Source organism: Erinaceus europaeus, chromosome X, assembly GCF_950295315.1.
Source record: "Erinaceus europaeus chromosome X, mEriEur2.1, whole genome shotgun sequence".
NCBI lineage: Eukaryota > Metazoa > Chordata > Mammalia > Eulipotyphla > Erinaceidae > Erinaceus > Erinaceus europaeus.
Window position 1 is genome coordinate 76,250,175 of NC_080185.1, and position 27,550 is coordinate 76,277,724.

Here is a 27,550-nt window from a genome sequence, read left to right on the forward strand (position 1 = left end):
TTTAGTCCTCAGCACCATCATAAACTAGAGCTTAGCAGTGTTCTGGTCTGTCTTCCCCTCTATACCTCTCTAATTAAAATAAAATAAAATAAAATAAAATACTTAACAAAGAAAGCTGTACTATGTATGCACAATGAAACACTATTCAGCTATAAAAATATGAAATAATTTTCTTTGTTTCATCTTGGATACAACTTGGATGAATCATGTTAAGTAAGATTAGCCAAAAAGAGAACAAATACCAGATGATTTCACTTATAGGTAGAATTAAGAAACAAGGAAAGAAAGGCAAAACACAGGGTGAAACTTGGATTGTGTGTGGCATATTGCTCCAAAGCAAAGGATTCTGGGCAAAAGGGAAAAAAGGGAAAGGGACAGAATGAAGGGACATTGGGGTTCTGTTGTGTCTCCTAGACACCAATCAAGGGGAGATGAGAGGTCATGCCTCTGTGTTAAAGACTATACTGTAAACCCTCTACCCCCTCAAAAAATTAATAAAAAACAAAGCAAACAAAAAAATACAAACAAGAACAAGACATTTGGTGCCCAGGAGGTGCCACAGTGTTAGTAGAACCACAGACTTACAAGTATAAGTTCCTGAGTTCAATTCCAGGAACTGGATAGACTTCTTTCTCTTTCCTTTTGCTGCCTGTCTCCTGTGAAATGAATAATATCCAGACATGTACACAGAAGGACTTATGTGCCATTGTGTGATTACCTGATTATTATGTTGGGATAAATAATCAGAAGTGAATTTTCTAGTTGAAGTTTTAGTCATAACATAATTTTTAAAATTGAAAAATGCAATGAAAACAACTCTCCTTACCTCCTGTTCTCTAGTTCTCCTCCCCAGCGGCAACCAGTACCTTGAGTTTCTTGAGGTAAAAAAAAAAATGTGTTTTACATATTCTGTACTGTCAATTCCTCCCTAGAAAGATTGTACAGATTTAGACTGTTATCAACACCATATATATATATATATATATATATATATATATATATATATATATGATTTTTTTTTTGCCACCAGAGTTCTCTGTCAATCAGTGCCTGCACAATGACTCCACCACTCCTAGTGGACATTTTTACTTCTTCCTTTCTTTTTATAATAGATACAGGACAGGGAGTCAGGTGGTAGTGAAGCTGGTTAAGCTCAGGTGGCACAAGGTGCAAAGACCTGCGTAAGGATCCCAGTTCGAGCCCCTGGCTCCCCACCTGCAGGGGAGTCACTTCACAGGCGGTGAAGCAGGTTTGCAGGTGTCTTTCTCTCCCCCTCTCTGTCTTCCCTTTCTCTCTCCATTTCTCTCTGTCCTAACCAACAACGACGACAACAATAGTAATTACAACAATAAAAACAACAAGGGCAACAAAAAAGGAATAAATAAATATTAAAAAATTAAAAAAAATAGAGACAGGATGAAAGAGACACTGGCAGCACTGTTCCACCACTCATGAAGCCTCCCCCTTGTAGGTGGGGACTTGGGTCTTGAACACCAAGTCCTTGGGTATGGTAATGTGTGGGTTTTAAGGATGAGCCACTGTCTGGCCATGTCTTGACCAATTTTTAAATCTGACGTTCCTGTCTTTCCACATCTATTCTTTCTATACTATATGCTGATGACTCACAAACCTTTAACTTTAACTCTGATCATACTCTGGAGCTTCAGGTCAGTATTTCCTACATCACCCCAGAATTATCCAAGGTGACTTTATTGTCTTCCCTTCCAAATTTACTCTTCTTTTTGTAATTTCAATTTTGATCAGTGCTATCAGTATCTTCCCTGTTCCCTTCAAATGGTAATAATAAAGTGTAGTAGCTAAAAATCACTGAGCACTTTTCATTCATATATATTTTACTTGATTTAATTCTCACAAAAGCCTTTGGAGTTAGCTTTTAGTATTATTGTTTCTATTATTACAGACAACTGTTTGGATAACTTACTCAAGGTTATACGGTTGGGAAGCAGAGATTGAAACCTAGGCAAGCTGAGAGCACAATTCACTACACTATACTATCACCATATCTAGTCAGACAGAAATTCTATTTCGTTTCTTTAGTCTTAATTCTGTCTTCTTTTTCCTTTCCCACAATTACTACCTAATTGCAAGTCTTATTGCCAATACCGTCATAATCAGTTATATTAAACTCAAGTAGATCTTTCATGTCGCCTGCAAAATAACCCTCTCTCTCTCTTTTATTCTGTGGAAGATCCTATTTATTGACTTATTTTTTTTTTGCCTCCAGGGTTATTGCTGGGGCTCAGTTCTTGCACCATGAATCCACTGCTCCTGGAGGCCATTTTCCCCATTTTGTTGCCCTTGTTGTTGTAGCTTTGTTGTGCTTATTATTGTTATTGTTGATATCCTTCATTGTTGGATAGGACAGAGAGAAATGGAGAGAGGAGGGGAAGACACAGAGGGGGAGAGAAAGACAGACACCTGCAGACCTGTGAAGCGACTCCTCTGCAGGTGGGGAGCCGGGGGCTGGAACCAGGATCTTTATGCCAGTCCTTGTGCTTGGCACCACGTGCGCTTAACCTGCTGCGCTACCGCCCAACCCCAATTTATTGACTTATTAAGGGCAGAAAGCAGAGTGACCTGGGATGTGGCACAGTGGATAAAGCACTGAATACTCAAACATGAGGTTCTGAGTTCCATCCTAGGCATTACATGTGGCCTTTTCTCAATGTGTCATAAACAAATAAATCTTTAAAAGAATGAAATATAATTGAAAATTGGCAGAGGGAAGCATATACATTACATTCCCTTCCCTATGAGAGAGATGGCAGGGGGTGGTAGAAAACCAGACCACTACTTGGGCATATCCAGTGCTAGAGAACCAACTTGGGACTTTCTGCTTGCAAGTTTTTCACTCTACCACTGCATCATGATCCTGCTTGCTTGCTTTTTGTTGTTTGTTTTGAACCTGGAGTCTTTGGTGCTTCAGACATGAAGACTTTTCCTGATTGCTTAAAAAAATTATTATTATATTATTAAATGTTGGACCAGAGCACTGCTCAGCTCTGGCTATTAGTGGTGGCAGGGACCAAAATCTATGATGTCTTGCATTCCTGCTTAGTGTGCAACCATTAATATAAATACTTCTAGAGATGGTTGTGTTGTAGAAGTGTAGTTCATCTCTATTATGGGCTGCAAGCAATTCTAGTAATGTGTAATATGGGATTCTGCACTAAAAAGTATGAAATAGTGGCCCGGGAAGTGGCTAAAGCATTGGACTTAGTTTGATGCCTGGCATCCCATGTGCCCAAGTGATGCTCTGGCCCACTCTCTCTCCCTTTCTCATAAATAAACAAAAATATTTTTAAAGATATGAAATTACTGCCCTCAATTTGCTGAGAAATCTGAGCACATCTGGAGTGACCTTTTACGTGGCAATAAGAGGAGGAAGTCATACCCTGAAAAGTGGGCACGAGCAATCATCTTTGTTTACCCAAATCTGCTTTCCTAGCACAACAGTCCTTGTGGAATGAATCGGAACTATCAGTGACACAAGTAGTTAGGATAAGCGTTCCAGGTTCTTGGTACCCTAGTGGGCCCCCTCCCCTCTGGGGCTCACCCTTCCATTTTCTCGCAAAACGCTGACTTATTTAGCCCGCGCGGTTCTGGCGGTGTACCACCGTCAGGATTCTATTCAATAGTTTGGTGAGCACTGCTATTGACACACAGGATGCAAGGCAATTTCTTGGTTTGAGAAGCAGGGATTGGCGGAGCAGGCCTGTCAGCGCACCTCTGATGGCTGGGGGTGAATGTTGAAGACGATGATTTCCGGGCCTTTGTGCAGGACGCGCCTCCGTGCTGGTATTCAAGGTGCAGGCCCGGGGCGGGGCGGGGCGCTCAGAGCGTGCGTGCGTGCGTGCGTGCGTGAGCGCGCGTGCGCGGCACCGCTGCCTGTGGGTTGGCTGGCTATTTTGCAAACGGGAGGGGCCGTGCGCGCTCTTGCCTCTAGCCTCTGTCCCCCACCCCCCCTTCCCGTTCCTAGTCTCCCCGGAAAAATGTCGGATACGGCAGTAGCTGACACTCGGCGCCTGAACTCGAAGCCTCAGGACCTGACTGATGCTTACGGGCCGCCGAGTAACTTCTTGGAGATCGACATCTTTAATCCGCAGACGGTGGGCGTGGGCCGCGCGCGCTTCACCACCTATGAGGTTCGCATGCGGGTGAGTCACGGGGTGAGAGAGACAGCTGAGGAGGGTCGGGCTGCTGGGTGAGGAGGGGGGAGGATGCCATGGGGATGATTGACGACAGAGTCAACTCTGGAAAGGCAGGATCACTTGGGCTTTTAGGTGCTTCATAGATTTGGGGTGAGGTTTGCAGATTCCGCTGTGACACCAGGATACGGAAAACTCCTGAGGGGGACATCGGACTGGAGTGAGGGAAAGCAAATACCCGCAAAGCAAGAAGTGAGGCATAGCTGGGTAGGGTGAAGGGTTTGGAGGATATTAGAGCGAGAAATTCAAGGAAAAGGAAGCAGGACTGTAGAGGAAGGAAGGAAGGAAGGGTGGGAGGGAGGAAAGAGCAGGGCTGGAGGCTGGAAAGGCAAGGCTCTATGTTGCTAGGTCACTTAACTGAGTTGTGGGAAGTCAGTCTAAAGAGGGAGGGAGGGCCCTGCTTCTTTCTAATGAGGTCTTCCTTGGGGGATGGAATTAAGGAAAGCTTGAATTAAAGGGAAGGTAGACAGACTGCAGCTAAGGAAGTGGGTTTAGTTGAGCAGAAATAAGAAAGGGATTCTTTTACAGATAGCGCTTTCCAGACTGGTCTGTAAAATTAGCACCTGAAAGAGGAAAGTGTTTTATGCTTAAGTTTTCCCAGGTAACACATGATGTGTCTCACGTTGAAACCTGACCTTGCTCTGGAATTGATGGATTGTCAGTTGCTGTTCTCATCCTGTGCTGATCCTTTGGAGTTTAAGTATCCACACTGTTTACTTCAATATTTATTGACCCTCATTTGAGTTTTCTTTGTGTGAATGACCATTTTCCCTTTTAGTCCTAGACTAGCTTTTTTGGAATCAGACCCTGACTGTAGTTACTTTGCTAGGATTTTCTGTTAGATTTTTTTTTGAGGAAATAATTTTCCAGCACTGCTGGCATAGGGATACAGTTTCTCATCTCCCCCGAATAAATATTAGTATACTTTACTTTCTTTGATACATGACATTTCAGGACTGTCCCAGGAGTAGCTTCATCTAGTGTGCACTACAGAGGACTTTATTCTCGACGTTTAGTCCACATTGCAAGAATGCATCATTGGAAACAGTACTTAGTTAGCAGGTTCTTTTGCCCAGTTGAATTGGTTACAACGAACAGTTTAAGAGTCATTTTCCAGAGATTTTTACCCTAGTGGGCAAAAAAAAAAAAAAAAAGAGTCATTTTCCAGAGATTTTTATCCTAGTGGGCATTTTTACCCTCTTTTCTCAGACTAGAGGGCCAGACTATTCTATGTGGACAACTTGCTGATCAGATACCATCCGAAGACCTAACAGCATGCATGCACTTTCATTTTTTAATGAATGAATGAAATATATGAGAACCTGTATAGTCTCCTGCCTGGGCTTTGAAATCTTATTGAGAAAAGATCTACAAAGCCCAAATTTGGCAAAGTAAAAACTGAGGAAAGAAAGTTGACATGCAAAAGCAAACACATACAAGAGAAAGACTCATCTGTATACAAACTATATGAAATAATCTCTTTGTGGAAGAATGAATGCTAGCTCCCACCTAACATGATCAAAGCTGGAAACTGTTAGTTGTAGAGGACTGTTACCTGAGAGAGCATAGGCCAAACTTCTTCAGTATAAAGACTTCTGTGGGGTTTTGGAGAAAGTGTCTCCATGTATTACTCCATGTATTATTAGGGATTATGAGTGAAATAGCTGTCTACTAAAAGCATTCTAATTACAACACAGTGCATCTAGTGCCTACACTGTAACAGGCACCAAACTAGATTTTAGTTTCAAAGTCTATATAAGAATCAATTTTACAAGTAGGAAATTGAGGAGGAATACAGGTTCAGTAATTTGCCTAAGTGTCAGGACTGGGCTTTGAACCTAGGTCTGTCTGACTCCAAAGCCCATCATACTCTTTAAACTTTATGGCAAAGCATAATTGCAAAGATTTAGTGTGCTGACTTCCCCCCTACTCATTGAACTTTTTATTCCTTCTTTAGTTTCAAATTGTACAGCAATGCTACAATTGATGGCAGTTCCTAGTTCTGTTGGTGTGAGTTTATTTCTATTTATGTTGATGTGTATGACTTTTATTTAAGCCTGTTTGGAGAAAAGTTGGTAAAATAGCTTGTTTTTAATTACTACTTTAAGGGAGCAATCATGATATACTTTATAAAGAACATGAGATTCAGAGCATGGATTTTGGGAGTCAGGAATTATGTTTGGGAGGAGCAGGTATTACTATCTCTTTGTACAACAATATTTCTGAAACTGCTCTCTTTCATTTTGCTCAGGAACAAGTTCTTCACCCCCCCCAAGAAGTAAGGAGATTGGAGAGTTGTCATGGTGACTTCACATGACTTGTATGGAGCTTTGCAAATGTCAGGTGTCCAGTGGACTTGGACTTTGTTTCTTTCCTTTCCCTTGACTTTGTGTTGATCAGGGACAAAGGACTCTCTATTTCCTGAGCCTTGCAAACCTGTCTTCCTCATATGCTTTGTAGATTGAAACTGGAAGACTATACTTAGTACTTAGTAGCCCCTTCCTAAGATGTTTAGGTGCTCGGAAGAAAGACCATTGTTGTCAAGATCCTGCAGGAGCAGGGAAAGAATAGTATCTTTGTGAGTCAAAGGAGGAAGTCCACAAGATGACAGTGTGTGGTTCAGCTGTGTTTTCGAAGAATTTACTAGGCATTTTTTTTTTTCTTTCCTTAGGTTTTTCTGTTGTCTTCTGCAAAAACTTTTTAGTTAAGGTTCTGTTGTTTGGAGATATGGTAGAAACCTAGAAATGATGATACAGGGGTGGGGGGTTGGGAGACAGCATAATGGCTATGCAAAATACTTAATGCCTGAGGCTGTTGAGGTCCCAGGTTCAATCCCCAGCACTACTGTAAGCCAGAGTTGAGAAGTGCTCTATTGTCTCTGTCTGCCCCTTCCCTCCTTCTCTCTTGATGTGTGTATATATATATATACACATATATAACATGTATACACACACATATATGTGTATATATATATATACATATATATATATATATATATGGATGAAAGAAGTTATGATAGAAAAGGATTTTTTCCTTGCAAGGTTATTCCCCTACCCCCAGCTTTACTGAGATATAATTGACATATTGTGTTAAATATGATGATTTGCTTCAGGTATATCTAATTTTCTTATGTAGTGCTGGGAATAACCTCCCCCAGGTCATTGTGCAGTATAGTCAAGTGGTCTCCCTAGCCCAATTATTATTCTGTATTTTTAGAGAGAGAGAGAGATACTAAAACACTGCTCCACCTTCCACAGAGTTCATTTGGTACAGTCTGTGGTGCTCCCATTTGATTCTGTGGATTGAACCCAGGGCCTCACATAAGTTAAAGTATGCACTTTATCAACTGAATCATCTCTGAGACTCCAGGTGCATGTATGTATATATTATGTATCAGAATTCTAAGAAGGTTCTTTGTAATGTTTTATTGTGAATAGTTAATACATGCACATAGTACAAAATTCAAAATATGCAATAAAACTATATAATGAAAGCAAGTCTCTGCCCCTCCCTCTAATCTCTAAAGAATTCTCTTTCCATAGAAACCATTGTTTTCATTTTTTTTCCACCTCTGAGCCTAGCACATGCTTGATTTCACTGTTTCCTGGCTATCTTTCCACGCACATACACATGTATACTGCACATAAACACACACACACACACACACACACACACACACACACACAAACTGTGTTACTGAGGCTCAAACTTGGGCTATGTGCGTGGTAAGACAAGATATATACTTGATACTGTGAGGTAGCTTTCTTGGTCCCTCCAACTTCTGTGGTGTGTGTGTGGGGGTGGGAGGTGCTCATGCATGTGTAACTTCACTTCTCCTGGGCTGCTTTTTCATTCAGATAGAGACGGTGAGGGAGAGACAGTGCTTTAGCTCCTATTACATGATTCTGGAATTAGAGTCTGGGCTGTGTGCATGGCAAGGCATTTGTCTCACCCAGGGAATGGTCTGTTTGCTCCTCTCTAGTTTCTTATTTATTCTAAAGACTAGTTTCAATAATAAAATATTATATACATTTCACTTCACTCCAACCCATTGACATTCTTTGGACCTTGTTGATCCTGGGTAAAGTTGTAACTAATGTAAGTTGGCCAGTTATTTGGCTGTTGATGAGCTATACGTAGAATTGGATCTGAGAAGACAGTGTTCAAGCTTGAGGACTACAAAGGAGGATGAAGTGGCGTGAAGGACTGTGTGAAGAAAGCTCTAGCAGAGTCTCAAGATTTTTTTTTTTTTTGCCTTGTGGCATTTATGGAAAAAAGGAGAGGAACAACAACTGGGTTGTCGGAAAAGTCGTTACATATTTTCTATGCAAAAATGGGTCATGACTTTTCTGACAACCCAGTAGTTCCTTTTATTTCTGTCTACTGATCTGTATTGGCTGCTAGGAAATACAGTCAATATTAATACATGTGGTTGACTATTTCTATTTAAGTGTATATAGAAGTGAGGATCAGGACTTTATCAGAAGTCCATGTTGCTGTTAAAATCTTGGGAAAATCCTTGACGATTAAGTGAATACCAGGGAGCATGCTGTGGTAAGCCAACTTGATATGATCACTGTTTCTGCTGTACTTTCTAGAAAAGGAGAGAGTAAACAGATTCATAGGGTTTCTACTAGTCAATTGCAATTGAATAACTTGCTTAGTCTGGACTTTAAGAGATGGAGAAGTAACTATGCCTTTTTATTTCAATAAAATTGTAGTTCAGCTGAGTAGCCAGACTAACATGAAGCACAAAATGATACTGTTTCAGGCAGCACTAGGCTATAGATGTCTTTGGAGTTCAGAGGAGAAGTAGACAAATAAATTAAGCTGGTGATGTCATGACAGATTTCCAGAATGACATAGCACTTATAGGATGGAGAGGATTTGGACAGGGAAAGCAGAGCAAGGCATAGCTTGGAGGTATTTAAATCTTATTCTTCACAGACAACAAAGTCATTTTTCAATTATAAATGTAATACATGTTTATGATAGGTTAAAATTATACAATGAAAAATGTTACTTCTCCCATTTTAAGTGTCTAGTCTTATTCTCCAAAGTCAGTCACTATTGCTAGTATCTTAATCTAACACAAACACACGCACACACACACACTCACACACTCACACTCACACACATATCTTTTAAAACACAGTAAAGGAAAGCTATGTATACCATTCTGTACCTTGATTTTAGTGCTTAAAAACTTTCCACACCATTATGTGAATATATGTGTGTGTGTACACACACACACACATTTTACATTTTTATTTGTGTAATTTTCCACCACAGAGACAGACCATGGTTAATTTAAACAATTTTCTACAGTGGATACTGTTATTGTTATTATTATAAATAACAAAATTCAGATAGAACCTGCTTTTGCATATTTACATACAATTTCAAGTCTGTATATAGGCTAAATTCTAAGTAGCAAGACATTTCTAATTACCAACTGTGATAAGGCTGGATGTGGTAAGGACTGGCGCTCAACAGTGGTGTTTTGAAAGGATTAGAAGACCAGTCTGTTGGAGCTCTGTCTTCCCTGGGACCTCCTATCCAGATGGATGTGACAAGTACCCACCAAGACTAAACATTATTTACCATCTTTCTTTTCTCATTCTTCCTTCCCTGTAGACAAACCTACCTATCTTTAAGCTGAAGGAGTCCTGTGTACGGCGGCGCTACAGTGACTTTGAGTGGCTAAAAAATGAGCTGGAGCGAGATAGTAAGGTATGGCCCCATTCCCCATGTGGCACTATTAGAGGAGAAAAATTTCCATAGACTGAGGGGGCACAAAATTGTAAGCTAGAACATCCTGAAAACCATGGAGATGGTTAGCACATTCTGTCAAACCTTAGTGTATTGGATCTGGGTTATATGCTTTGAAATTTAGAAGTTGTAAGTTCAGAACAAAATATTATTTTCCTTTTAAAAATAATTACTTGGTGGTCCGGGAGATGGCGCAGTGATAAAGCTTTGGACTCTCAAGCATGAGGTCCCAAGTTCGATCCCCGGCAGCACATGTACCAGAGTCATGTCTGGTTCTTTCTCTCTCCTCCTGCCTTTCTCATAAAAAAATAAAATCTTTAAAAAATAATTACTTGATAATTTAATAATATTTATTTACTAAGGAGAGAGAGAGAGAGGGAGGAGAGGGGGAGAAAAGGGAGGAAGGAAAAGGAGGGAGATGGGAGGGCAGAGAGAATATGACTCAGAGCACCATTCTAGCATATTCAATGCCAGGGATTCAACTCAACATCATGCTTCAAGTCCAATGCTTTATTGATATACCACCTCCTGGGGCACTTTAATTATTTTTTCTCAAGATTTAGGACATTTATTTTAATATTATATTTTTATTAATTAATGAGAGAGAGAAAAACAGCATATATGCTACCAGAGATTGAATTCATGACTCTATAATGCAAGTCTGGCATTTTACCTGCTTCACAACCTGTAGGGTCTCTAGGGTTTTTTTTTTCTACGAAGCTTATCACTGGGATTCAGTGACTCCAGCACTCCTGATGACCATTATTTTTCTCCTATTTTCTTTCTTATAGAAACAGAGAGGAAGAGAGAAGGGATGAAAGAAAGACACCTGCAATACTGCTTCACCACTTGTGAAGCTTCCCCCCCTGCAGGTAGGGACTGGAGGCTTGAACCCAGGTCCTTGTACATGGTAACATGTGCACTCTACCAGGTATGCCATCACCTGGCCCCACTCTAGGACATTTTGAATGAAAAAGTATTACTTGGGTTATGGAGAGAGCTCAGTACATTAGAACATAAGACTTACCTGAACGATACTGAGTTTGGAAGGCCTGACACTAGCCGGTAAGAGAAAAAAAAAAAGAAAAGAATATAAGACTTCCATCCCTGGCCCTACCATATGCTAGAACTGAACAGTGCTCTGGTTGGTCTCTGTCTCTCTCTCTGTCTCTCTCTCTCTCTCTCTCTCTCACACACACACACACACACACACACACACACACACAAACAAACACACACTAACTTCATTTAGCAGCTATTAAAGTCATACAACTTAGTGTCTTCTGTGATCTAAAAGTGGAAAGCATGGAAAGCATGGTGTTAGGAAAGATTCGTCTAAATTCTTGAATGTGAGTTCAGAAAAGTGGGGAATATTTGGAGTCATTTCTTCTCTTTTAAGGTGGTAAATTTGCCTCCTCCCCCCCCCCCAAAAAAAAGAGTATGGCCAATTTTTTTTTTTACCTTAGCCATACTGTTCTTATGGCCTGAGTTCCTGCAGATTGCTAGCTGTTGGAGAGGATGAGCTATGCCTAATGGGAAATGAGGTATACAGTGCTTTACCATCTCATTCTCCCTCTGTCCTCTTCCCATATGGTTGAAATTTCATTTCTGTTTACAGATTGTAGTACCACCACTACCTGGCAAAGCCTTGAAACGGCAGCTCCCTTTTCGAGGAGACGAAGGAATCTTTGAGGAGTCCTTCATTGAAGAAAGGAGGCAGGGCCTTGAACAGTTTATTAACAAGTAAGCCAAATTCCTGGGGATCTTGCTACTTTTTCTATCTTTTTTTTTTTTAAGCAAACATGTTTTCCTCCTGTCCCACACCCTACCTCTTCTCCAGCCAAAGCACTATTTAGCTCTGGTTCATGGTGATGCTGAGATTTGAACTTGGCACCTTGGACCATGACTATTTTTATCATAAGCACTTTGCTATATCTCTGGCCCCTCTTTCCTTCTCCTCAATCTCTTTTTTTTTTTGTAATTGGTAATATGTGGTTATTAACTGTGTAGTACACTGACTGAACAGTTAAATTCTATTCCTTTGGCTAGAATTCTGATCCGGTATCATGGGTCCTGAGAAAGCACTGTATGTTGAATGTGTCTAGGTGTTTCCTGATCTTAACTCTCCATCCTCCTTCCCCTCCACAATATTAGATTTGCAATGCTGCCCTACTGCCATCCTCTGGGTTGACCTTGCCTTTCCTCCGCTATTCATACCTGTATCCCCCTGCAAACTCTTATCTAAGCCCATACACTACTGATAACCATCTTGGTCTCTTTACAGAATTGCTGGGCACCCACTGGCTCAGAACGAACGCTGCCTGCACATGTTCCTGCAGGAAGAGGCAATTGATAGGAACTACGTCCCTGGGAAGGTGCGCCAGTAGGAGCCTCTCTCACCATTTGCCCTCTACTTTCCTGCTGAAATGACATTGGTTTTTACACTAAGCTCTTCTCCCCCTTTCTCTTTGATCTAAAGTTGGCTGTCTGTCCCCTGACCTGATAGACTATCTGGCATTGTGCTTCTTGGTACCTGACTACACCGTGGGCACTATGCTAGGATTCTCTTCTCTGAGTCGAGGTGGGAAACCACAGACAGATGTCCTATGCTTGGGGTTGGGGAGTGGGTGGGAGATAGGACTCAAAGGCAATTTGGGGGACATTTACCCATGACAGAAGGCTAACCTTGGTGGGGAGGGGTTTCTTGTGCTGGTGAGGCACTTGAATACATACTGATGCTGCAAGTCCAGGGGATTTTTTTTCTCACTCTTAGGTTAAACCAGGAACACTGAGCAGGGAAGACAGACAAAAAACAAACAAACAAACAAACGACTCCTGCCCATCCTACCTGCATGAACTTGTTCCTTTTTGGTAGGTGGTAGAGATCCAGAAGCTCTCTTTGTTTTCCATAGGCCTACTCCCTGTTTCCTCAATTGTCTATTTTGTTGCTTTCTCTGTCCCATATTACTTTTTATGGCCATAATCCTCAGTAGTTGTGTGGAGCAAGATATGTGGGTTTTCTGAGTTCATCATGGCTGTTTCAGCGTCAGAAGAAAGCTGTAGAGCAGTAGAGGAGCTCATGCTACCTATTTCTCTCCTTTGTGGCCCGTTCTGGCTGCGTGTTCTTGTTCAGCAGTAGGCGAGCTAGTATGGGCCAGCAGGTCTTTCCCAAGCTTTTGCAGCTTTATGGGTTAGCTTTGCAGATTTGATGGCTTGAGGATAAGGTAACTTACCACTTGAAGAGTGGGAGTGGATCATTTTCTAGGTGGATCATTTCCCTACCTCCTGATGTTAGGGGAGGGGACCACTGCTCTCCTTCCATTCTCACCTTCCTACATTCTACTTAGTGCTGCCACAGAGCAGAAGCACATGAACAAACCACACACACATAGTCTCTGACTTCACCTAAGCGCTGAGAAGTCTTGAAGGAGGCTCAGGGTTCAGAGTTGTCTCTGCCTCCCCCATATTGGTCATAGAATCACAGAACTACCTGCACTTCTATCCCAATGAACTCCAGCTTTCTCCCTAGAAATGGAGCTAAGGATAGTAGCTGGGTATGGATTTTTCAAATCTTAGAGTGAAGCAGTTTCTTGAGGCTAGCAACTGTCCTGGGTGGCAGTGTAGCACATAGTGGTTTGCTTGCTGGGGCCCAATAGTTATTCCCAAGTGATGGGGTGGGAGCCAGTTAACTCTGGTGCCATATCCAAAGTGGCCTCTCTTTACTTAGACTTCCTATCACAAAAGGATTAGTGTTCTTGCTATAGGGCCTTGGGGAAAAGGATTACTGATTCTGACAAGAACTTGATTGGAGAGATTAGGACTGAAAATTTGACATAGGATTTGCAATCCATCTAAATATTGAAGTTTGCTCAGATAGATTATCCTGTGACAGAGACTGAGCAGCCCTTGGAGAGGTGCTGCTCCCTTTCCCACCTCCTCAGTGTTGGTGTTGTTGCTACCTTTTTGATTTGTATTCTGTTATCACCATTTTCCCCTCCAAGATTTCTTCTCTCATTGTGCACAAATGCTGAGAGCCTGAGGTCCCATTTCTGCTGTGTATATATCCTGCCTCGGGGCTTTTATTCAGCAAACTGTTCATTCTTCTGTCAGACAATGTCATATTCAACTCTGTTCACATTAAACCACTGTGAATCAAACCTCTGTTTTTCTGCTTAAGTTGTAAATTTAGTAATTTTTAATGTCTAGTAGATGCCGCATACTATGTAGAATTCATACAACATGGTCAGTGTCCTGAGGCGATAAGGAAGTTTTGCATTTAAATGAAGAAACACAATCCTGACCACCTATCATGACATTTACCTGTCCTTGCAGTTCATAATTGACTCTGTTAACAGGAATCTGTTCACAATTGACTCTGTTAACAGGAATCTGTTGTCAGGAAGTAGCCATTAGAGATTCAGTACCTGTGGTTTAGGTCAGATATGGCAGATTTTGTTTTTAAGCTTGTGGGTTTGTGCTAATTTAGGCAGAATGTATTTATAGTGTGTGTATGTATCTATATGCATATACTGTATTTGTACATAAATATTTGTTCATATATTCATCCTCCAACTCACCCACACACCATCTACAAACTCCATTTCTTTCATAGGCTTTTTACCTCATCTGAGACTTTTTTTTTGTCCTTCTAAAAAGATATGGTACAAGCAGAAAAGGTGGGTGAACTCTTGAAAAATTTTGATGGGTGGATAGTTTCATTTGACAGATGTTTCATCTGAAGTAACTTACTATTCAAAATAGGTTTTGGGAAATATTTAGAATGAGGGGAGGGAGGAGTTTGGCTTTTGGTGAGTTAAAGCTGGTTTTAATCATTCAGCTGAACCCACATTCATATATAGAAAATGATGTTGTGAACATGTGAATTAAGGTGAGTTAATGTTATATAGGTCTAAGTAGAAGAGTCGGGGATGAATTGAGAAAATTCAAGAGGTTTTGGTAGTTTAGGAATTCGATCACTCAAAGCATCTGAAAGGATAGGGAAGAACTAATAATTCTGTGAGATAAGAGAAAGGAAGAGTGACAGCAGATATGCAGTCTTCATAGGCAACAGTGTTAGAGTATGACAGGGAATTACTAGAAAAAACAGCTATAAAATACTAATAAAAATTTCAACAGTTACAAGTTGTTTAACAACTACTAATTAATATCATGTAGTATGTTCCTAAACTGAGCTAGGGCTGGGCTGGGGTGGTTGTGGTACAAGTAAAAATATGATCACATTCTTCATCTTCATAGATCTTATACTTCAGTTCAGGAGCTATATATACAATAAAAATAAATGCTAGAGACAAAATACCATTTTAAGAGGTTCAGGTACATGTAGTTATCTTTGTTATGATAGGCCAAGGAAACTCCCTTTCTCTGGAATTACATGAGCCATTTTAGTATAGTAACTAGGTCCCAAAAGACCCCAAATCCCAACCTTCTTAATTTGAATAGAAGGATATTTTATAAGAAAGTTAAGTTTTTATATTAATTTAGGTATTTACTTTAATCAATCCCTTTTGTCCATAAGCAGATCAATCTCACAATGAAGCCTGGAGAATAGAGGTTTACACAGATTTTTGAACCTGAGAGGCAGGAGAGACAGCTCAGGGTATGGGTTTTGCCATGTGCACAGCCCAGTTGGCTTGAGCCCTGATACCATATAGGAATGTCATGACACCGGGGAAAACTCTGGTACTGTGGAGTCTGTTCCTTTCTGTCTTTTTATCTGGATGAAAAAATCAGCCTGAGGGTAAAATTGTTCATGTGGTGGACCTGGCTCTGCAAAATGAACCAGATATACCTGAAAAGGAGTTTAAATCTTTATGGTCTGTTAAGTGACACAGTGGATAAATAATTGAACTCTTGAACATGAGGTCCTGAGTTTGATCTCTAGTGTCACGTGTTCCAGAATGATACTCTGCCATGTGCTCCCTTTCTCTCTTTCCCCCTCCCTCTCTCCTTCTCTTGTTCATTAATAAATAAGTAAAATCTTAAAAGTTTAAATCTGTTTCCCAAGAGGTAGCACAATGCATTGAGTGTTCGACCCTCAAGAGGTCCTGAATTTGATCCCCATCACGGCATGTGCCAGAATGATGGCTCTAGCTTTCTCTCCTCCTGTTCTTATAAATAAGTATTTCTTTAAAAAACTTTTTTTCCAGGAATTTAAAACTGTTTTTATTTGGGAGATTAATGGTTTACACTCAACAGTAAGATACAGTAGTTTGTACGTGTGTAACATGTCTCACTTTTCCATATAACAATCCAACCCCCTCTTGGTCCTCCTCTGCCACCATGTTTCAGGACCTGAACACCCCCCCCCACTCCAGAGTCTTTTACTTTGGTGCAATACACTATAAAAAACAGTTTTTGAAAAGTCTCAATTTTCACATTCCAAAGATGCCTTATCTACCCTTTGAATCATTCTTTAAAATTTGGCAGAGGTAGACCACATACAGATTTCATTTGCATTCTGGAGTTTTTGTTTGGTGAGATATCCTTGTGTTCTGTGTTCAAATGTATACTGTAGTAATTTCATTAAAACTGTTGTTTACTGTGAAGTTGCACACCAGCTGCTCACTGACATGGATATTTCTTCATATCCATAACCACCCTAGTCTTCTCTTTGTACATATTAATAGTTCTAAATTTTCTCACGTGACTCAGTTTTAACCCCTTTATTTTTCTTATTTCAGAATTTCCAGAATATTGCTCAGGTTTATGGTGGTACAGGGGATTGAACTTTGGACCTCAAAGCCTCAGACTGAGAGTCTCTTTGCATTACCTTTATGCTATCTCCCCCACCTTATTTTGAAATCTTTATAAGGCCTTCATTGCCTGTAAGCCACAGGGTGAAAAACTACATCACTTTAATTATAGTCTGAAGATTATATGACTATTAGTCCATTTATACTTGACAATATTCAAGTTTACTTTTAAAATATAAACACTTTATGACTATTTTAACTTGTGGTTCTCTGCCACTCTCTTCCTGACCACCCACAACCCCTCATTCCTCTTATCTTTTTTCTGCCTTGCTTATTTAAAAAAGCAGTTGTTGCCCATTCAATATTTATTTTTTCTCTCTTGTTTATACTTCTGAGAACAGAAAACTTGTCCCTTACAAGACAGGCAGACTGGAGGAAATTATTAACATTAGAAAATGATTCATAATTTAAAAAATGTTTATTTATTTCATATGAAACAGGGTTTCACAGGTGAGAGACAGATTTAGAAGCCAGAGTACTACTCAGATGACATGTTGGCAGCAAATAAACGGGGAACCTGAGACATACAGATCATGCACTCTACCAATTGAACTATTATCCTGGTTGCACAAAAGGATTTTTCAAATCATGACAGGCTTCTTGTATTTTTAAAAATTGGGGGCTGGGCACAGCAAGTTATTGTGTGTGAAGCACAAGGCCTCGTGTAAGGATCCTGGGTCGAGCCCCTGACTCTCCCACATGCAGGGGTGTTGCTTCACAGGCAGTGAAGCAGGTCTGCAGGTGTCTTATTCTCTTCCCCTCTCTGTCTTCCCCTCCTCTCTCGACTTCTCTGTCCTATCCAACAAAAACGACAGCAATAACAATAATAACAACAACAATGTGAACAGCAAAGGCAACAAAAGGAAAAAATAGCCTCCAGGAGCAGTGGATTCATAGTGCAGACACTAAGCCCCAGAAATAACTCTGGAGGCAAAAAAAATTAAAGAGATTTATTTACTGTTTATTTATTTATGAGAGAGAGAATGAAGCAAAGCATTACTCTTGCTCATTAATAAATGACATATTCAGTGTCAGGGAATCAGTTTAGGACCTAATATGTACAAGTCTGATGCTCTATCTGCTGCACAGTCTCCAGGGTTGAGGCAGGTTTTCTTTAAATAAGTGCTTCCCATGGTGGTGGTTTTAAGTGTTTGTATATACGTCATCAGTTACTTAATACATAGGAACTGAAGATAAAGCATTAATGGACATTGCCAATTAAGGGTCAGTTGACTTGGATAAAACAACTTATTTTTTTCCAACTTCAATATTTTATCAAGGAAATGTTGATTTATAGTATTTTTATTATCACAAGGGTACATTTCTCCATTTCCCCAAGATAAGTGTTAGTACACCTCATCCTCCATGAAATCTTCCATTTTCCTCTACCATGGGGCACTAAATTCCTCCCTCCCTAAGACTCCTCCACCCTGCCCCCTTCAGAGTCCCTAGATTTGCTGCAATAGACCATAACCCCTTAATGTTTCCCTCTGTAATCTTCCTTGCTTTGTTTCTTTGGAAAATAACAGCTCTTGAGTATATAGTAAAATCGAGTTTGATTCACAGATATATTTCTTTACATGCCACTAGAATGGAGACTTAGAGGAAAATCTGAAAAAAAGTAGAAAGGCCCAGAATAGAATTCTGGATTCTGGAGTTGCCTGTGCTATTATCTGAGTATAGTACCTTAAGCATATTATGTGACTATTCTGTTTTCTCAGCTATAAAATTAGGGTGTTTAACTAAATGTTATCTGGGGTATTGTCAAGCTTTTTTATTTGTTTCTAAGATTTTTAAAAACATTTTATTGGGGCAATAGTGATTTACAAGACAGTTTTTGACACATTGGTACAGCCTCTCATGTCTCTTCATCATCATGCACTGGATACCTGATGCCCTTCCTCCATTGCCCTCCACAGCAGAGTCATTTACTTTGCCGCAATACACTGAACCCAATCCAAGCTTCACCCTGTCATTTCCATTTTTCTTGTCTTGATTCTTAAAACCACCTACAAATGAGATAATCTGATTTCTCACTTTTTCAAGAACTTGAGTAGCAATAGAGGCTATGTGATGAAAAATTTGAAAACATAATTTGCCCCTGTTTGAAGGCGTTTTCTGTAGTTTAGAAAGTATTCTTTCGGGAGTCAGGCAGTGGCACAGCGGGTTAAGCGCACGTGGCACAAAGCACAAGGACCGGCATAAGGATCCCGGTTCAAGCCCCTGGCTCCCCACCCGCAGGGGAGTTACTTCACAGGCAGTGAAGCAGGTCTGCAGGTGTCTGTCTTTCTTTCCCCCTCTCTTCCATTTCCCCATCTCTCTCCATTTCTCTCTGTCTTCTCCAACAACAACATCAATAACCACAACAGTGTTAAATAAGGGCAACAAAAGGGGAAATAAATATTTTAAAAAATTAAAAAAGAAAGTACTCTTTCTCTGAAGTGAATGATTTGTCACATATCCTGATTATTGATAGATTTTATTTGCTTACATTCTGCTATATCATATATATTTACAAGTTTGTTAATGGTCCTAGTCACAAAATGCCCATTTTGTTAAAAAAATTATAGTGATGACAAAATTCAGAAGTATTTAATGCAAGTTGACAGTATTCAAATACAGTATATGTGTTTAAAAAGCAAAAGACTTCTCCTAATTTCCTCACCCTACTCCCATTCTCCATGTTAGTTTACTTAGTGTCTTCCCTGACTTTTTTCTATGCACAAATGCGCGTATACACATCTATACATGTATGAATACTCACTTGTAAATAGTTTTAACAAAAAAAAAAGGGTGTTATACATACTACTTTGCAACTTCTTTCACTTTGAAATGTATTGTGGACTTCCTTTCACATGAAAAATGGAAAAAAATTCTTTGTTGGGGGATTAATGATTTATAGTTGGTAGTAAAATACAATAGTTTGTACATGCATAGCATTTCCCAGTTTTCCACATACCAATTCAACCCCCACTAGGTCCTCCTCAGCCATCATGATCTGGGACTTGAACTCTCCCTTCCACCCCAGAGTCTTCCTTTGGTGCAATGCACTGACTCCAGTCTAAGTTCTGCTAGTGTCTTCCCTTCTGATCTTGTTTTTCAACTTCTGTCTGTGAGTGAGATCATCCCATATTCATCCTTTTGTTTCTGACTTATCTCACTTAACATGATTTCTTCAAGCTCCATCCAAGATGGGGTGAAGAAGGTGAATTCACCAGAAAAATGGGACATTTTAAAGTGGTGACAAAACATTTCATACGGTTTTATCACAATTTAATGATTCCATTAAAATCCATCATTCACTATTGTAAATAATGCTACATATAACCTTGCTCAGGTGTTTCAGTACTTTTTGGGGATAGATTTTTGAGAGAAGAAAATGGGTCAAAGGACTGTGTATTTTACATTTTTATAGATATACTACCAAATTGCCTTCTTGAAGAAGCTTAGGTCCCCACTCATAGCAAATAAAATTTGTTTACTCAACACAAGTGAAAATTCTTGTTTCCCTACAAAAAGTTTCTTTTCCAAAAATGACAAAATATTAAAAAATTTATGAATCAAACAATTTGGTGAAAATGGTGTTTCTTAGTTTTGGTGTGTAATTTTTTTTGGTACAATTAGTTGTAATGATATCACTATCGGGTTCAAAAATTTCCTTGCACATTTCATTTGTCTTTCTAGGCACAATAGTTATTGCTAATTGAACATTCTCACCTCATTAGATAATCAGTATTATCCAAGACCCTGATTGTTACTCCATGTCTCTTTCTCCCTCACTTAAGAAAACTAAGTAACTTGGTGACAGAGCAACATTATCTGAGATGCTCTCAGGAGGAATGCTTTCCTTAGGTTGGTCACTATTTAAGGCCACGTCCAGAGCAGCAGTGACAGCTCAACTATACAGATTCATCCTACTTGAGAACCAATCTCCTTGGAAACTCAGGGAAATTATGACTGCCACTTGGGCCATGATTACCCCAGCATGGACCTCTTTTTTAGCTGTATCTTTCAGATCCAAATCTTTTGATTCCAGGCAGGGAGGTATGCAAAGAGGACAGAGACCTAGATCTGAGGGTGACTAAAAATAGGTCATCACTAAGGCTTGTTTTTTCTGATTGGCTGTTCATACCCCTGTCAGAAATGAGCAAAATTTTACTGGGTCTTAAGCACATATCTCCTCCTGATTGGCCTCTTAATTCAGGGGTGGGTCATATGGTTACCTGCTGGTTTGCTGGAAAAGACCACCAATGAGAATGCTGCACCAATGGCGCTGTTTTTTTTTTTTTTGAAAGCTACAGCATCTGAGAGAGTCAGCAGGTTACTTTGAGTTCCTCTGACTGATTTAATAACTGTGCCTTGCGCAACCTAACCTATCATCATGTTCCTATCTCGGGCTAGCTACCTCAGGTCTCAGAAAGTCTCAGGTGTACTGTGGTGACACACTGCCCTACCCTGTAGTCTCCCTACCTCCTGACACGACTGCCCTACCCTGTAGTCTCCCTACCTCCCATGCTGTGACTGGAATCTAGATCTCGAGGAGGGAGAAGAACTGGGAATGGAGCCAGAGTTTGGGAACTTCAGGACAAAGTTCACTATGACTGCAGCCCAGAAAGCCTTCTTTATGTTGTATCCTGGAAAACAGCAGGAGGTGCAGGAAACTTCTTTCCGTCATCCCGTGACCATCACCATTTCAAACAGCCACCCCTCCCCCACCCCCATTTCAGTCTTGGTTCCTTCTTATATTCAAGAACCTCCACTAGCAAATGGGTTGGTCCTCTCAGCCTGGACTCAAGGGAATCTCTTTTCTTCAGTGTTGGTGAACTTTGAGCTCATTGCTTTATATCTTTTCTTCATAATTATTTTAAGCCACACTAGTACAATTGCCTTATTAAAATAAAAAACTACATGTAGTTGGGACTAAAGTACAGTCTAGCTATTCATTATCCAGTACACAAATTCTATTTATTTAATTAATTTTTTGTGGTGGTGGGGATTAATGGTTCACAGTAAATACAGTTGTTGATACATGTGTAAAATTTCACAGTGTTCTGCAAAACACTCACCCCCAGCCTAGGTCCTCCATATACCATCATGAACCAAGACCTGAATGCCTCCTTCCCTCCTAGAGTCCTTTACTTTGGTGCAAAAAACCAACACAATTTCTTTTTTTTTTTTTTCTACTCCCTAAAGTCTTGATATGTATCTTGGTAGCCTTCTGGATTTTTTTTTTAATAAGAAAATTCATGTGTGTTGTGTTTTTATTTCTACAAAAATCCCAACATGCTGTACATATTTGTATTCAATGCTTGACAACTTTTACTTTGCTACATCTGTACTAATACCTCATTTACTTCATTAAAACATGCATTATATGTCATGTTGTTACTAAAGTCATAGATGATAACAGTAAGGCTATAAAATGGTTTGTTTAGTCATTTCCTTGTTGATAAGCTACTAGATCTTTCCAGTTTTTTTCTTGTTTTATTAGTGATACTATCATAAACATTCCTGAACATGATTCCTTATCAGAATTTCTCCAGAGTAGTGGTTCTCAAATTTCAAAAGTCTCATGACCCACTTACATTCCTGTGATTATTTATGTGTGCTTATATCTGTCATTAAAATATCAAGAAAATTAAAGTGATTTTTAATATAGTGGGGGCTGGGTTAAAACATAGGACCTGTACATGGCAAAGCCATGCACTATCCAAGTGAGCTATGTTGCTGGCCCTAATGTGAAAAAAATATTTATAATTTAAAGTGTTATTTAAAACAATAGTAACAAGTTCATTATTACATGTAAAGATAATTGAAAATTTCCCTCGTTATCTGAGTGTCATAGATGCATAACTAAAAGTGAGTTTAATTTTATTTTAGATGAGAAAGACAGAGGCACCTCAGCACCACTCCACAGTTTGTGGAGCTTCTCATAATGCTGTGATATGCCCAAGGGTTGCTTGGTTTTGAATGCAGGTCTACCACACGTTTAGGCATGGGGTCTACCTAGTGAGCTATTTTTTTAAATGAAAAATAATTTCCAAATCAAAGTTAATGAGAACAGTAATATTGTATTGCTTTTTTGCATGTATTTTTAATAGTCTTAACAGGGTATCTGGAGTCTCATAACTACTTCTGCATTTGATTATTATTACATGGTGTCTTGATTGTTGTATATAGTACACAGAAATAATTAGATAAACAAGGATTATATTAGCAGCAATATAATATAAGCAAAATAATATATGCAAGGATTATATTATTTCCACATAATTATGAAAGGTCTTTTTAAAAATTATTATCTTTATTTATTTGATAGAGACAGAAATTGAGAGGGAAGGGGGAGACAGAGAGATACCTGCCGCACTGCTTTACCACACACAAAGCTTATTCCCTGCAGGTGGGAGGCTCAAACCTGGGTCCTTGTGCATTGTAATGTGTGCTCAACCAGGTATGCTGCCACCCAGCTTCTGGGTGGTCTTTAATACTACATCATTCCTCAAGTAATAATATTTATTTAAAGATGGCCTTTAATGTGTGTTTGCAAACTGTATCAACAATATCAATCATCTTTTAAGCTTCTTATATTAAAATCCATTCGTCTAATTTGTATTTTAGTAGGTCTTTTATGTGTGCATGAGTTTATAATATTATATATTGGCACTTTGGAAAGTATTGGTTCACAGGGCCAGGTGGTGGCACACCTGGTTGAGCACATATGTTACAATGCACAAGGACCCAGGTTCAAACCCCTGGTCCCTACCTGCAAGAGGGAAGCTTTACAAGTAGTGAAGCAGTGTTGCAGGTATTTCTCTGTCTCTCTTCCTTTCTATTTCCCCCTTTCCTCTCGATTTCTGCCTCTACCAAATAAATAAATAAATAAATAAATAAATAAAATACTTTAAAAAATACTTAAAAATACAATAAAATATTGGTTCACTAATGCAGATCTTTCAAATGCTGAAAACCACACAAATTGTCAAAAACACAGATTGTCCAACACAAACAAACAAACAAGCAAACAAACCAACCACATTCAGCAGCCCTAGGCAGTTGCATAGTGGCTACAGTGCTGTACTTGCAAGCATGTGTTCCCAACTTTGGGATTGTATATACTAGAGTGATGCTCTGCTTCTCCTTTTCTCATTTTTACAAATAAAAATTATTAAAAAAATTATCACTAGGGATGTGCAACCCCCCCTACCCCCTGCTATGAACTCAAACATCCTCCACTGTGACTGGGGCTGAACTAAAACCTAGGTCACACACATGGCAAAACAGGTGTGCTATCCAAGTGAACTACTTTGCTAGTCCCTGCTTCACTACTTGTGTAACTTTCCCTCCACAGGTAGGGACTGGGGCCTCAAACCCGTGTCTGTGTGCACTGTAACTTGTATGCTTAACCAGGTGCACCACCATCCGGCCCCTAAATCATTTTTTATGAAGATTTTATTTATAAGTGAGAGAGATTGGAGGAGAGAGAGCAAGAGAACCAGAGAATCACTCTGGTACATGTGCTGCCAGGGATCAAACTCAGGCCCTCATGCTTGGGAATCCAGTGCTTTAAATACAGCACCACCTCTCAGACTACAATAAGGCATTTTTTTTTAAACCACATTCAACCACCAACCTTGGCCCTTGTCTACCATTGTTCACTGAGTCCCCAGTGTCCACTCAACCCTCCTCTTAGTTCTTGGACTTTTTGTAACGTCCACATTCATTCTGTGTTTGCCTTTTCCCTCTTGTTTCTTAAGGTCTACCTATAAATTAGATCATCTGGTATTCATCCTTCTCCTTTGGGCTGATAACACTTAATAAGATTCCCCTCAGGTTCTATCCAAGATGGAAAGAGATGATTTCATAATTTTTGATAGCTGAGTAGTATTCTATTTTACATATATCACAGCTTTCTTAACCACTCATCTGTTGTTGGGCATCTGGGTTGTTTCCATGTTTGAACTATTATAAATACTACTGCTATGACATAGGTGTACAAAGATCTCTTTGGGTAAGTATCTTCATTTTCTTGTTAATGTTTATTTATTGATTGATAGAAGGTTAGAGATAGGGAGGAAGAGAGAGAGGGAGAGACACCTGCAACACTGTTCTGTCACTTATGAAGGTTTTTACCCTGCAAGTGGGATTAGGGGCTTGAACTTGTGTCGTTACACATGGTAACGTGTACTTTACTGGATGAGCCATAATTCAGTGCCTGTGACCCCCCCAACCCCCCAATGTTTTTTTTTCTTATCAGAAAATTTCTCAACTCTGGTTTACGGTGGTGTGGGGGATTGAGCCTCAGGCATAAGAGTCTCTTTGCATAACCTTTATGCTATCTCCCCCACCCCTCCTTGTGTTTTTATGTTCTTTGGTGAGATCTCTGAGAGCAGAATTGCTAGATCATAGGGCAAGTACATTTCTAGAGTTCTGAGGAATCTCCAGACTGTTTTCCACAGAAGCTATGCTAAATTACATACCCACCAGCAGTATAGAAAGGTTTCTTTCCCCCCACATCCTTGACAACACTTGCTTCTGTCCATTCGGTTAAATAAAATTCTTACAGGTGTGAAGTGGTACCTCATTGGTGTCATTGTTTGCATTTCTCTGATAGTGACTGAATTTTTTTCATATGTCTGTTGGCCAATTGAATATTAATTTTTTGAAGATTATGTCCATATCCTCTTCCCACCTTTTAAAGGGGATTATTTTTTATTACTGAGTTTTTTTTTAGCTTTTTATATATTTTTGCTATTAGTCCTTTGTCTGATGTATGGCATGTAAAGATCTTCTCTCATTCAGTAGGGATGGTTCTTTTCAATGTTCAGAAACTTTTCAATTTGATACTGTCCCATTGACTTATTTTTGTTTTTTTTATTCATTGCTTTTCATTCATTTTTAAAAAATATTTATTTATCTATCTATAAGAATGAAAGAGAGGAGCATGTGCAATGCCGAGGATGGAACACAGAATCTGATGCTGTCATATGCTTTACATTGGTTTGTTCTAGCCCTCCCCCACCAAGAGAATTAGATCAGTCCAGTTAGTTTCGCGGGCCTCCTTGGCCCCGCCCCGAAGGAACCCCGCGGGAGTTACACAGTTGGAGAGTTTCAGAGTGCCAGAGTTGGAGAGTTCCAGAGTTGCAGAGGAAGAGAGAGAGGGTTCCTGAGTTCCAGAGTTACAGAGTAAGGGAGAGTGCTTGTGCCGCCGCAAAGAGACAGCAGAGTTCTGTTTGGTGATTAGTTTGGTTTAGTTTATGAATCGTTGTTCTTGAATAAAATACAGCTTCCCTGCTCAGCCATTGTCTCCGCGTCTCTGTTACCCGCTGTGAAGCTACCCGCCTGGCTGGAGCCGTCCGAATTTTTAACAACAAATGGCGCCCAACTTTGTTGGTATGCTTCTAAAAACCCCTTCTGTTTCATTTGGTTTAAATCCCCCCTGCTTAACACTGCATTCTATTTACATAACCACTGTATTCTATTTACATAACCACTGCTGTCTATTAACATAAATCATTTTTACATTTACATAAAGCACCACCTTCCCTCCAGGGCATTGGTGGTTTAGTGGTAGAATTCTCACCTGCTCCACCCCCTCTCCTTGTCACACCCTGATCCTCTCCTTGTCACACCCTGATTTTCACCAGTCACTTTTCTCTCCACCCTCTCTGTGTCACATCCTGTTCACACCCTACTTGGGAAGTATATATAAAGACAACATTGTTTGTTTTAGTTAGTTGTTAGTTTAGTCTAGCTTGGTATAGATTGCGCTGCGTCCTGCATGAATAAAGAGATACTGCGTACAGCTCAACCATGAGTCCCTGGTCATCTGTTACCTGTCAGTGAAGCTCAGCCCGACAATGCTTGAGTGTTCAACACTTTACCTACTGCACCATCTCCTGGGCTGCATAATTTAAACTTTTAGAAATCTCTTTTATGGGCCAAGGAGATAGATGACTTATTGGGTAGGGTATATGTCTTGCCATGTGTATAACTTAGGTTGGGCCACCTGTTACCACATGGGGCTTACTGTAGTAATGAAGAAAGCTCTGGCATCTCTCTTTCTCTCATATAAAAGCTGCTTGGAAATGTTAGAATCATACATATATCAGGCTCTGGCTCTGCAAACAACTCTTTTTTTTAATGTTCAAGCTATTTATTAATGTAACTACAATATATTTTGACATCACTACCTAGCAACATATTGAGACATTGCTTAACACTTTGAAAATAATTTAGCCCATAAAATAATAATAAATTATAAAAATAATAAATAATAATAGTAATAAAATAATAAAATAATCTAGCCCATAAAGTCAGCCACATGATGACTCTCATTACCATTCAGTCAATAAAGTTCCCTACCAGAAGCAAAAAAATATCTTATTCACTTAATACATTTATTCTTCCTTCCTATTTTAGATATGCAATTCCTCCCAAGTCAAATTCAATTTCTTGACAAATCTGAGAATTTCACAGGTTATTTTTTTTAACTGCCAACCAAATGAAGTTTATTATTTTACTTTTTTAAACATTTTTTTCCTTTATTGGGGATTAATGTTTTACAGTCAACAGTAAATGCAACAGTTTGTGTGATTCTTTTTTTATTTTTTATGATTTTAAATATTTATTTTCCCTTTTGTTGCCCTTGTTGTAGTTATTATTGTTTTTGTTATTGATGTCGTTGTTGTTAGATAGGACAGAGAGAAATGGAGAGAGGAGGGGAAGACAAAGAAGGGGAGAGAAAGATAGACACCTGCAGACCTGCTTCACCACTTC

General features: G+C 39.6%; 1 protein-coding gene across 3 annotated transcripts; it reads left to right on the plus strand.

Moving 5' to 3' along the window:
- The first annotated feature begins 3,921 nt into the window (after positions 1–3,921).
- SNX12 (sorting nexin 12) lies at positions 3,922–14,158 on the plus strand. Of its 3 annotated transcripts, none has more exons than XM_007535953.3 (4): positions 3,922–4,166; positions 9,867–9,962; positions 11,620–11,744; positions 12,286–14,158. In XM_007535953.3, exons 1-4 carry the CDS (start codon positions 4,014–4,016, stop codon positions 12,386–12,388), a joined length of 477 nt encoding a protein of 158 aa, XP_007536015.1. In that variant the 5' UTR covers positions 3,922–4,013; the 3' UTR covers positions 12,389–14,158. The 3 variants fall into 3 exon arrangements, with proteins under 3 accessions (XP_007536015.1, XP_016049300.1, XP_007536014.1); XM_007535952.3 differs by having other exon boundaries at positions 3,927–4,178; XM_016193814.2 differs by lacking the exon at positions 9,867–9,962 and having other exon boundaries at positions 3,923–4,178.
- Positions 14,159–27,550: the final 13,392 nt, after the last annotated feature.